This window comes from Alligator sinensis, unplaced genomic scaffold (assembly GCF_000455745.1).
Source record: "Alligator sinensis unplaced genomic scaffold, ASM45574v1 scaffold118_1, whole genome shotgun sequence".
Lineage (NCBI taxonomy): Eukaryota > Metazoa > Chordata > Crocodylia > Alligatoridae > Alligator > Alligator sinensis.
This window is the reverse complement of record NW_005841850.1, coordinates 532,678-544,453: the sequence shown is the minus strand read 5'-3', so window position 1 is coordinate 544,453 and position 11,776 is coordinate 532,678. Positions and strand designations below refer to the sequence as shown.

Here is an 11,776-nt window from a genome sequence, read left to right as displayed (position 1 = left end):
GCGGTTCAGTCAGTTAATTAACTCAAAGACGTTAAATGAGCTAAACAGATTTCAAGGAGCAAAGAGCTGCTCACAAAAGTAGAACTCTGCTCAACCCAGTGTGCATTATCACAGTAAAAGCCCAATTTGACACCTGGTGGACAGTATCAGAGTAAAAGTTATCCTGATGACTCTGGAGAGCGCAGAGTTTATGCCGGTGCGTTTTGCAGCTGCCGGCACAGGCACCTGATGAAAACAGCTGGTGGGTTTCAAGGCCAAGGGCACTAACTTGAGGCCTGATCCGTTGAACTTGAGCCACAGAGAGGGGGCGATGTTTAAAGAGCCACCAGACAGCAGCACCATCTCAGAACTACCTGCCAGCAAACTTGTGGACGAGGAAGCAATTCTTGCAGTGGGAGGGACCTAAGAGAGGATGAAACTTCCTCCGTTGACAACCGCCTCGCAAAAGAGGCAGAGGCAGCTGATTATTTCTCATTCTGCTGAAGTGGTCATTCCAGGATGCACGTGGGCCCTACGTGCAGCACCACATGAGCACGGCTACATGGCTGCTGGTTTGGGAGATACGTGCACTGCCCGGGGCTGTGTCACTGCCCGGTATGGTGGTTCTGCAGGGCTGAGATGCTCTAAGCAACCACACAGGGACGTCCCTGAATAAGAAGGCCAAACCGTAATGAAGTGAAGGTCTTCCTCGTCACGGCCCCGACTACCGGAGTTCAGCCTGCATCCGAGTGAGAGTCAGACCCCATACCCACAGAGCTGTGAAAAACACGACCTCTGGTTGAAGACAGTAGGATGAGAGTGATGAGTGAAATGACACCTACACAAGTTTCATCCTCTGCCCATGCAGCAAGAGAATAAGCAGCTCCATTTTAAACAGATTGAGAAGCTTATTCATTTTCTTCAGGACACTGTACAACTACAGTGGAGTGGCAAAGCCTAAGAAAAAAAAAACTTTCCCCATTTGCATAGGATCTTGGAGAGGAACTAGCAACCATATTTGCAAACTGCCAAAACAAGCGCAAGCTCCAAAGCCTTCGTTACAAGCCTCGAGATAACAACAGCAGCCCCAGTTCTGGGGCAACGACGCATCAAGTTGAGTGGGCTTATTCCAGAGCTCAGAACAAGCAGGAAGTTCATGTGAGCTCTGGCACTTTTCCTCTGCTGGAACTGAAGCTCTCAGTCGCGAATTCAAAAAGCCCCACTGTTGCTCACTTTAACCAAAAAGAAAAATCGCACAAAGAGTAAGAGACAATTAAAGGAAGCACAGTTGGAGGGAAGAGGAAGCAGCATAACGTTTCCGAGTCTTATCAGATCTGTCCTACAGAACGTCGTCCCCCCAGCAGCGTGCTCAGCTTCCCCTGTGTTGGTACTTAGCAAAGTGCCATGCAGGCGAGTCATTTTGGATCCCTTCGCTCCAAGTGTTAAGAGGGCACGGGGTTTATACCCAGCTAGTCTGGCGCCGATTCCTTGCCAGAGATCTGCCAGTGTGCAGATTCAGGAATTCATTCCAAGGAAGACAGCAAAGCATTTCCCACCCCCATCTATGAAGTAGCATGGCAGAGAAGAGAGCCAGACAATTGTTCCAGACAAACAGGAACTAGCCCAGGATTTGGTCAGCGGTCGCTGCCGTACAAGAGAGGACTGGGAAAGCAAAGAAATAGCCAGTCCTTCCAATTCTCACGCACTTGATACCGACCCCACAAGGTCCCGCACTGTCCCTTCCTCGCCGACTGGAACGTGCTGGCATTTCATCCAAGACGATGTGGGCTGCTTTAACCATAGTGAAGCGACAAATGAATACTCATTGATCTCAAGGCGTCAGGCTCCCTTGGCCACAGGTCAGATGATGTAGCATGCTGGTGCTACTGGCAGCTGCAGGAGATTTTAAAGGTCCTGTCCTTTCCAAGTAATAATTAAAAAAACAAAACAAAACCCAAAAACGTCGGGACCCAAGTAAGATCCAGTTACTCTAACAAAGGCTCATCATGACTGGAATGAAGTCAGATTGATTACTTAACTCTAAATGCCTGCATCCAGTAAAGAAGCAATTTTGGATAACCGGGTGAGCTTAATACGCAATGCTATTTCAATCCCAGACAAAGCTTAGGCAAAAAATCATCAGCAGTGAAAAAAAAATATATTGTGTTCTTTCACCAGGAGCCTAAGGTTCAGTTGCAAAGAACAAAGCCATTCCAATAATTAATGGGCAAGCTTATATTAGACAGCTGACGACCCTCTTTTTACAAGCACGGTCTTCCCAACAAGCTTGATGGGCAGAAGATGTGCAAAGCTAAGCATGTCTCTAACTTACTCTTCGCAGGAAGAAGCAGCGGGTGCCAGACGACTTAGAGAAGTGGTCTGCATACCAGACTCGTGTACAACTCAAAGATATTTAAACAGTGTCTGGAACAAGAAAAAAAAAATGTAGCCATTTTCTTGATTATGACACAGGAATTAATCTCTATTAGGTAGTGTAGGCTCCCTCTGGGTACTCAGACAGCTCATCTGACACAAACTTGGTCCTTTTCCTCTAGCCACAGAAAAGCAAGTTCTTTTGTCTGACAAGACAGACCCCTCCTATGGAAAGCAGCCGAGATATAGTTTGAATGATAAAAATGTCAAGCAAGATTGTGTGTTAGGAGGCACTTTGCTGAGATACAGCACGTCTGTCCAGCAACTTGTCTCCTCTGGTATGTCTATGGCCAAAAGCTCAAATCCAGGCAGCCTGTTCTGCAGTGGTAACTAAAGGGAGGACTGAAATTCAAGTGAAGCCTTAAAGGCTAAGGGATGATGCAGTATGGGAGCTAATGGAGCCTGGCCTGGGTAAAATTAAAACGTGTGAATTTAGTAGGACTAAAGAACGTGTTTAGACGTTTCTGATCGCGTTGTAACTTCCCAGAACACGACTCGAGATTCGGAGACTGACAGAGGAGTTGCGGATTATTTTGTAGAGAACGTGGAGAAGGATGCTCATCGGATACGACAGCAAGCGTTCGAGGGCCAAGTTCTGACCGCAGAAACGCATCCGATGCCCGCTGACAGCAACGTGAACCGTGCCCACAAATCTGACAGCGCTCAACTGATGCTCATTCATTAGCGCCACACACAACAGTAGCTCATGAGAGGAGAAATCCAGACTGTTTTTTTCTACCTGGCAAAATGACCTTTTCTTGCAAAAGAAGAAGAGATGGATACAAGATTAAATTCTGCTTTCAGTGCTGATGCTGAGTGAGGCCATCTCGTAGTAAGCAAGATCTCCAAGTGGGTGACTTGATATTAATGAGTTAGTTGTTTGCTCGTTGCAGACTTCCTACGTAGGAGCACGCGAAGGACTTCCAGTGCACTAGTCCTCTGATGAATAAAACCTGAAAAGCCATCTTTAAAGCAGCTTGAACAAATGTAACCCAATACTCCCCACTGGTTATTTTTTTCATATCTGTAAACAGGTGTGCAAATGAATAGAACAATGCAGGCACAAGGCGGCTGTATTCTTTTCCCAGTATCCAACGAAATCCAGCAACGGGGCGCTTACATATTTATTACTCATAGCTTCTATTGTCAACTGTCTGGATGTGTTAACCCTTCACTGCCCCCACTTCTTGGGAAGGTCCCTTGAACAGTTTTACATAAAGTATTCTCTAACCCCCGACAAAGCTGACCAGGACAATTTTACCACGAGACAGCCAAGACTTCAACAAGTCTGCTGTTCAACATATTCTTTTCCCCAATGAAAAAAGAATCTTGCTAGAAGCCCGCTCTCAAGCACTCCATTTCACGGAAAGCTTATTTGTAAAGTGATGCTTCATTGTTAACATCAGCATCCATTTATATTTGAAAATCTGGCCCAAGGCAAAAGAGTTAAAAAAACCCAAACCAAAAAAAAAAAACCCTCCCCTACATGTATTAACAAACGCATGCATCAAACTTCAGGAATGCACAATGTGCAGACAAGTCTCCTGGTGGCCACCCATTAGGCAGCCCAGACCAAACACTGACGATCTCTTTCTTGTACAGCACAATTAATAAAGAGAGGAAGCTGATGAGGAAGGGGGTGAGTGGAAGACTGAGAAAGAAAGAGACTCAAGGGCATTTAGAGTTGGGCTCAAACAAATGCTTTTTTCCCTCCTCCCTCAAAAACCGGGTAAGATTTCCACTGTCCTGCACATAACACACTTCCATTTTCCTTAAACTCCCTGGTTTCTATTTTAAATACTAGTTTGTTTTTTGAGGGGTTTTTTGGTTGTTTTGTTTTTACAAGCAAAGTAGTAACCAAGCTGGCAATCGAGCCTCGCAGAGTGCCCACAGGTCAGATCCCGATGGCCGCTCTCATGTCAGTCCTGAGATAGCCCTGGTCCTCCGTCAGGCACAGACCTCCTACTTGCCACGGTGATTACGACACGTTTCTGGGCATGACTTGAACCCAATCCTGCGGTCTGGGCTCAGTCACCGTGCCTTGTCAGGGCGACCCGCGCTCCAGTTCTCAGAGCAACCCTAGCTGGGTGTGGTGGTGGACTTTGCACTCCTGTTTCTGAACAGAGAAACTCTCGATCAGGATGTGGCAAAAAAGCAATGCAGCTCAAAGCACAAAGTCTGTAAGAAATGCTAGAAGGATGGGTTGAACACGTGTTTAACGGTCACTATCTCAAAGTTCATCGGTGTAACTCATGGCAGGCGAGCAGCCTACTTGCAGAGCAGGAAGTTGTTCTCTGGAAGCCCTGACGCAATACAAACCGGGGCAGTTGCAGCTCAGCTTGAATACCAACCCTCTAGAGTCCACGTTGACAAATTCTTTAACAAGCCCTGTGGTTACAGGGAAGCTGGTTTCAGTCTGAGTCACTCCTGTTCAAACAGTTTACTGGAAATGGAGGGGAGGGGGAATTTTCAGAGAAGTCATGTGATGGCCAGACAAACCACAACCAGCAAAGGTTCAGTGGAGTCAAAAACAGGTCTCGGCAAAAACTGACACTCAGTGTGCAGATGGCACTCGATCATTTATGGCGAGTCCTGCTTTATCTCAGGGTTTACATGGTATTAACCCTTTTCCCAGCCCGGGTTTTTAAAGGAAGCCAGGACCCAGTTTGGAAGGTAAACAAACAGCACGAACTGATAGTAACATAGGCAACTCAAAAATATTTTTTTTACTGGGAAACTTGGCTCAGGCAAGAGGGAACAGAAGCAAACCCCAAGCACTTGATGTGCAAACCATTAATCCTCAAAGAATATGCCACTTAAAAATGAATCCAGACACTTCGAGTCATTCATGATTAGATGTACAATGAAGATATTGTTAGGTTTCCTTCTTAGGGAAGGCCAACGAGATAGCAAGAGCCTCCACATTTTGCAGTATCATCTGTGGACAGGCTGCACACTGCCACCAAGCTTCCTTTTCACCAGAAACCTGTCAGCTTTTAAGTGCTTCATGGTCTTACAGAAGAAGACGGGGGTCAGAAAACATTTTAACTATCAGCTGCTACTGAACTGGCAAAAACTGTGTTAAAATACTATACGTATATAGGAAAGTATACAGTCATATTTGCACTGTGTCATTACCAGTGTGCTGCTCCAACACTAAGCAGTAGATTCACTTCCCCTAATTGAGAGGTTGGTTTGAGACGTTCCACTAGCGCTACATCTTCTCATCGCTCAAATGGGGAGCCCTGACAAAACAGCTCAGAGCTCTGGGATTTCACGGGATAAGAGAAGCAGCAATGTGGAGGAAAAAGGGGTGGGGTGAGGGATTGGAAATGAAACAACAAATTCTACAGAAAATAATAAATCACAAGAAACTGAAAAGTATAACATTGAACACGTCGCACAAAATGACTGTGGTCTCCAGTGAAAAAGTAATCCTGCTTGAAAAGAATAAACACGGCAGCATTACAGAATTGCCGGACAACCAAGAAGAACAAAGCGACATGAAGCAATTAGAGGGACGAAGCTATCTTTACGCAACCTACACTTTAACTGGCCAACAAAAACAGAAGTGGTGTTCCATTAAGCTGAGGGGATTTTTTTATGTAGATTAATGGAAAACAAGACGAAAATCTTGTACATCATCAGCCAGCTAATGGGTTCTCTCAAAGTGTGACTCAAGAAGACCAACCACTTCAACTAGCAGTAATGACAGAAAACCCAGTGAATGGAGATAATATTCTTATGCCGTGTGAGCCTGAATGGAATGACTGGTCTCATCCTTTATACTACATGATCTACTAAAGTAATTTTCTTCCTAAGTCTTTTATTAAAAATCCCCAATGAGCAGCATCTCTCTCTCTTCCCTGTGGATTGTACAAACTGGATGTTACACGGAGAATGCCTCAAGAATTGTCATATTTCTCTAAAACAGGTTTTTCAGAAACAGTACCAACATTTTTTTTTTTTTTTTTTTTTTTTTTTTTTTTTTTTTTTTTTTTTTTTTTTTTTTTTTTTTTTTTTTTTTTTTTTTTTTTTTTTTTTTTTTTTTTTTTTTTTTTTTTTTTTTTTTTTTTTTTTTTTTTTTTTTTTTTTTTTTTTTTTTTTTTTTTTTTTTTTTTTTTTTTTTTTTTTTTTTTTTTTTTTTTTTTTTTTTTTTTTTTTTTTTTTTTTTTTTTTTTAGAAAATAATACAAATACGCAAAAACGGCATGTTCTTTGGGTCTGCTTTGTCAGCACGGGCAGCAGCTCACAAAGTAAACCAGGCCCGTACCTTGAAAGGATTCTTTCTAGTATTTGACATTACAAAATATTTGTTGTCCTCCGCTGGCATCAGATTCATGTCACCCTCTGCTTTCTTAAGCACGGAGGCTCAAAATTAGTGAGAGGCACTGATTTACGTAGTAAAAACCTTACTATTAAGCAATTTCACACTGCAAATGCTGATAAAGCCAAAGCTTTTGCTAATGGCTAATGATGCCAGGATTTGCTCGAGGTCATAGGAAGAAAGTCATGCCCGTCTCCCGCAGACATGGAGCAAAAACATGCTAGAAAGCCAAATGCGGAAAGGAAGTGGAGTTGGCGAGGGGAAAAAAAAATGAACTGTCAGTTTAAGACAGTACCGCAATTTCATCAGACTGTCATAGCCTCGTGTAAATGTATCTGGTAGAAATCAGACCACAAGTGCAGCTTTAACAAAATTTCTTCTGACCATCCACCCTCAAAGTGGTGTTTTAATCCAAACTTAATGGCTGAGAAAACAAAATCAAAGTACTGGTAAACATGGCCATTTTTCTTAATGAAAGACACCATTTCAGTTGTTCATCCCGTACACAGGCAACGGAATCGAGGACTATTTTTTGGCCTCTCTTGACAAGATAGCTGTTAGCAGAGATTTTATGCCCGAGAATCCTACCAGGCATGTTGGAAACCCCTTTTTTTATTTTTAAATAAAACCACACAACTTGCTGGGAGATTCACAGAAAACAGAAGAGGGATTATAGCAATTCAGCAGTCATGCATTTAATTAGATTCTGTATCGTACTGGGCGTTTACATTTCTTCATGAACCGAGGACTGATTTGCAAAATAAGGACATAGCAATGGGGTCAATATTAATAAATTAAGCAGGGATTTTTTTTTTTTGTTGCCAATACACCTTAAAGAGAAAGAACTCACTTTACTATTTTATAGTGCCAGAGGAGCACATCATGAAGAGGTAGCAAACTAGGCAGCATTAAGATTATGATTAACACTATCAGGCTAGACTCAGTGTTAACTGGCAAATATTGTATGCAACCACTTCTCTAAGAGAAGCTATGAAACATCAACACTCCTCATGTCATGACTGGGTGTTTTCTTTGCTACAATAGTGTGTTTATCAAAGAACAAGCGGTGGAAATCTTTTGCTAAACACAGTGGATAGTATCAGCTGGATTCTTTCATTTAAAAAACTCCCCAAAGTCTCGTGACCCTCTGCTACCTAGCAGTTTGTTAGACAAACAACCCTGAGTAATAAGGGAGATTATGGAAGAGAAATCCAAGAGCCAAACATTTCTGGGAAAAAAAAAAAGAATGTTTCTCTAAGTGGCACCTTTAAAAACTGTAAATAACTGAAGGACTGAAGCACGTACAAACTGCTGATCTGTACAAAAGCTGTTAAAAAGAGAAGGAAAAAAAAAAAGTCATGTGGGTTTGATTAAGGGACAAAATAGTCTGGAGGTTGGGGGGGGAAGCTGCGAAGCATATAGCCGTTTAACCCATAAAGAAAGAGAAGAGGAATAAGAGCACAAGCTGAGAGAAAATTCACATAGCTCAGCTGTCTTTTCACATGAGGAAAAATGCGTTTCCTCACGCTGCTGAAGATGACGAGGCACTGGCAGTGCAGGGCCAGGCAGGTTAGTAGCACCTAGTGGGCACATGCTGGCTGACGGCGCTGCTCAGCTGGTCCCATCAGTGCAGTCGATCCACTGCATCCTCCCTCCTCTCCGTGAGCCCCCACTTCCTTCCTATTACCACGCTATATCTGTAAAAGCACCTGCTGGCCATTACCTACTGTGGCTGGATGAACACATCCCTGCCTCGCCCCACGATACGCTTTATTTCAATTTTCACCACAGGCTCCGTGTCCAAGTGCAGGTCTTTCTTATGAGCAGCCTCTCCCGAAGGCACTGTTTTCTATGCCAGCGCACAGCTGTCTAGGGCACCTCAATGGGGCTGTGTTTTATGTTACGTGCATGCATCCTGCTGTCTAGCAGCGTTCTTACTTGTGCAGCCTCTGCGTGTTCCAGCATCTCCTCAAATTCCTGGTACTCTTCATCATCAGGCTCAGCACCGGAGAGTCGGGCTGCCCGAGCCATGAAGTATGGAGGTAGCTCTCCAATAGCTGTGCCAGCACCCTGGGTACAAAATAATCATCATTTTATCAGGGTCATTTTTGTTCTTAGTGCTCTTAAAAGTAGTAATGTTTGCACACCATTCCTCCTGGGTCATTAAAAATACATATAAAAAAACCCAACTAACACAAGGTTATCACACAGAATGAAGGAGATCCCTGCCATTGCCTCCAATGGAAATTCATCATTACTGGACACATTTCTCCTGACTTTAATCCTTACCTAACTGACGTTGGCAAACTACGCCTCCCTTTCCTAGTTTAACTAAGCCCAGTCTCTTCCACGAGAAACTAGAACATTTTATGTTGTACTAAAATTAAACAGTTATGCAAAGTCAGTTAATTATAATACAGGCTCAAACTCTTCTACCATTATAAGCAAAGGAAAAATAGGGATAAATGAAAGCTTAATCTACCTAGCATTTTATCTTTGCTTAGGATGGGGTCAAGACAACCAAGAGAGCTACGAACTGAAGCAGGGCTGTCTTTTCTCAAAACATCAAATGACTCATTTTATTCTTGCGGGTAAATGCAGCTTTAGTTAAAAAAAAAAAAAAAAAAAAAAAAAAAAAATATATCAGTATTGAACATATGGATAAATAGAGGTTAATGAAACAGGAACTTGGATTAAACTCAAATGGTTTAAATATAGAACAGGTAATAGCACAATAGTTGGGCACTCTGTTGGAAATGTGCTAAACCTCAGCTCCATGCAGATGTCCCTTCTTTCTTAAGGCCATTAAAGCGAGTCACAAATGCTTTTATATGCCGCTGAAGCAATGCAAAGCCCTTCCATTTCCTTTGTTCCCGTTATATACGCAGCTGTATGGAAGGGAGAATTCCAGCTGCTTTGTATTTCTAAGCCAACAGGTTGGTTCCAAGCACCATTTCAGCACTGATTAGCCAAGCTGTTAAAACTCCCTCTTAAGGTCACACTCCCGTATCTGAAATAAATTTACACAATAGCGAACAACAAAACAGGGATACATCTGTGGATTTTCGATGCTGGGAAGATAAGCTTGAAAACAGAAGCTGTAACCTTTTAAAAACAAAAAATTAATTCAGATTAAGTTCTCAGGATGATACAAGGAAATAAAAAGTTATGTTGCTTCACAATAACGTGCTGGGTGGCTCTGGCTTTATGTCGTCAACCAAGAGAAAGGCTCACATGTGTGCACTGGAAGTGAACTCCTTTTAAATGGGCCAAGTCACATGCTCATCATTACAAAATATCTTGCAAGTGCAATGAAATCATATGACTCTGCGTCTACAAGGAAGATTCCCTCCGTACACAATAAAAGGCAACAGTTAAGTAACCCAGATAAACAACTACTTACCATTTCCTCCCCCCTGCAAACTTGGCTATTCATTTTTACTATCAGAGTTTTCATTTGAAATGCACTTAAGAGTTTCTCTGGATTCATGCAGGATGAGAAAGCTGAACACTAACCTGTGTTCTTTTACAGAAATGCTTACATTTAAAAAAAGAGGAAAAATAGTAAGTCAGTCATCTGGAAAGCTGCTTTTTTGCCCCCTGACTTCATTCTGGGCAGGACACAGACTGACTTTTCTGCTCTTCCTGAGAGATAAGATTGTTGTATTCTTTGCAATTCTTCCTTATTTTAAAAATAAAGGCTGTGTGTTCAGTGCAGGGTGCTGTTGAATTCCTAGTTTATGTTCTGCACTGACCAGGCTGATTTTGTAAATCCTTATATAAGTCAGGGATGCTGGGACCTATTTGACAGTGAGTGAGATTCAAAACCCTCGGGGATTTTGCATTCTTCAATCAGAATTAGATTGCTAGGTCAAAATACCAGTGTTCGTTATTGATCGCTGTTTGTTGCTGAGTGGGGGGCAAACTGGGGTAACTTCTCTCAATGAAGTTAAACCTGGCTTTAGTCTCTGCTGAAGCTAATCTTGAGATTTTAGCTCTTTGAACGGATGGATGCCTTTAGGAAGAGTGGAGCAGCCCTGCCCTAGCCCACCTTCCCCGGCCAAGCCCGCAGCTCTCATCTTGTTACTACCACAGCGGCTTACAGCTCAACCACCATCCGGTCAGCTTCTCATCAAGGACTCGCCAGGCTTTTACACTGGGGGACTACTGAGTCATCTAAAAAGCGACTGACATATTGCGTCATTCCCTCACAGGACACCCATGTCCTGCATCCGAAGCTCTTCTGGTTGCCTTTAATAGTTCCTCTGCCTTAAATGCTGACCCACAGCTCTGCTCTGACACTTTCAGATTCGACTGGTAGGCTGGATGAGTTAACTTTCCCATAAGCACTTCACAAATCACAAGTTCAACCTACCGCTCCCGATTTTAATTCTTCTTGCCTTTTTTGTTAACTCGTGGTGCAAAAAAAAATCATCTATCCACGGTTTCACTGTCAGCAACTCTGTGTTGCTTTCCAGTCAAATGGCTATTTGGTTTAACAGCAATAGACTCCGGGGGAAGTTTCTTTGACGGCTTCCACAGAAGTGAACAGGAGTCAGGACAAAAGAAAAAAAAAAAAAAAAATCACTGGAAGAAGTTTCAGCAGCAACCAGCTTCATTTGACTTGCAGGAAATTAACAATCAGTGTTTATGTACTCATGAAACCATTCCAAGAAAGCATAACATTATACTACACCCCAGTGGCAGATTGAAGATGCTCCCAAGGGGGAAACGTAGCAGAGAGAGAGAGGTCAATGAAAAGGTAGCTGGCAGTATGTTTGGAGGAGGGAAGGAAGAAAGCACAGATCATAAAGCGCTTTGGCTCGTTCAGATTTCTCCACGTCCTCCATGATCTGACCCAGCAAGGACCACAAAGGAAGGACTCTGAAGGTACCACTGGCTCGTTACGGGGCACAACGATCATCAGTTGCAGGGCCTGTAGCTGTACGCTCTTTTCTTTTTAAACTATTTCATCCTCACTGTAGTTCAGCATTTTCATACACTAAAGAGTCAGCAAGCGTGTTTATCCTGCACTATC

The 11,776-nt window shown here is 42.9% G+C and overlaps 1 protein-coding gene across 4 annotated transcripts in view; it reads right to left on the bottom strand.

Moving 5' to 3' along the window:
- The window catches only part of VMP1 (vacuole membrane protein 1), a 74,122-nt gene that overhangs the window by 29,840 nt on the left and 32,506 nt on the right, over positions 1 to 11,776 (bottom strand). For all 4 annotated transcript variants that reach the window (XR_003095220.1, XM_006016051.3, XM_014522571.2 and 1 more), the window contains one exon: positions 8,677 to 8,808. Coding sequence is in view for 3 of the 4 variants with exons in the window: in XM_006016051.3 (XP_006016113.1) it covers positions 8,677 to 8,808 (132 nt within the window). In the remaining variant the exon portion in view is untranslated. The remainder of the gene's footprint in view (positions 1 to 8,676; positions 8,809 to 11,776) is intronic.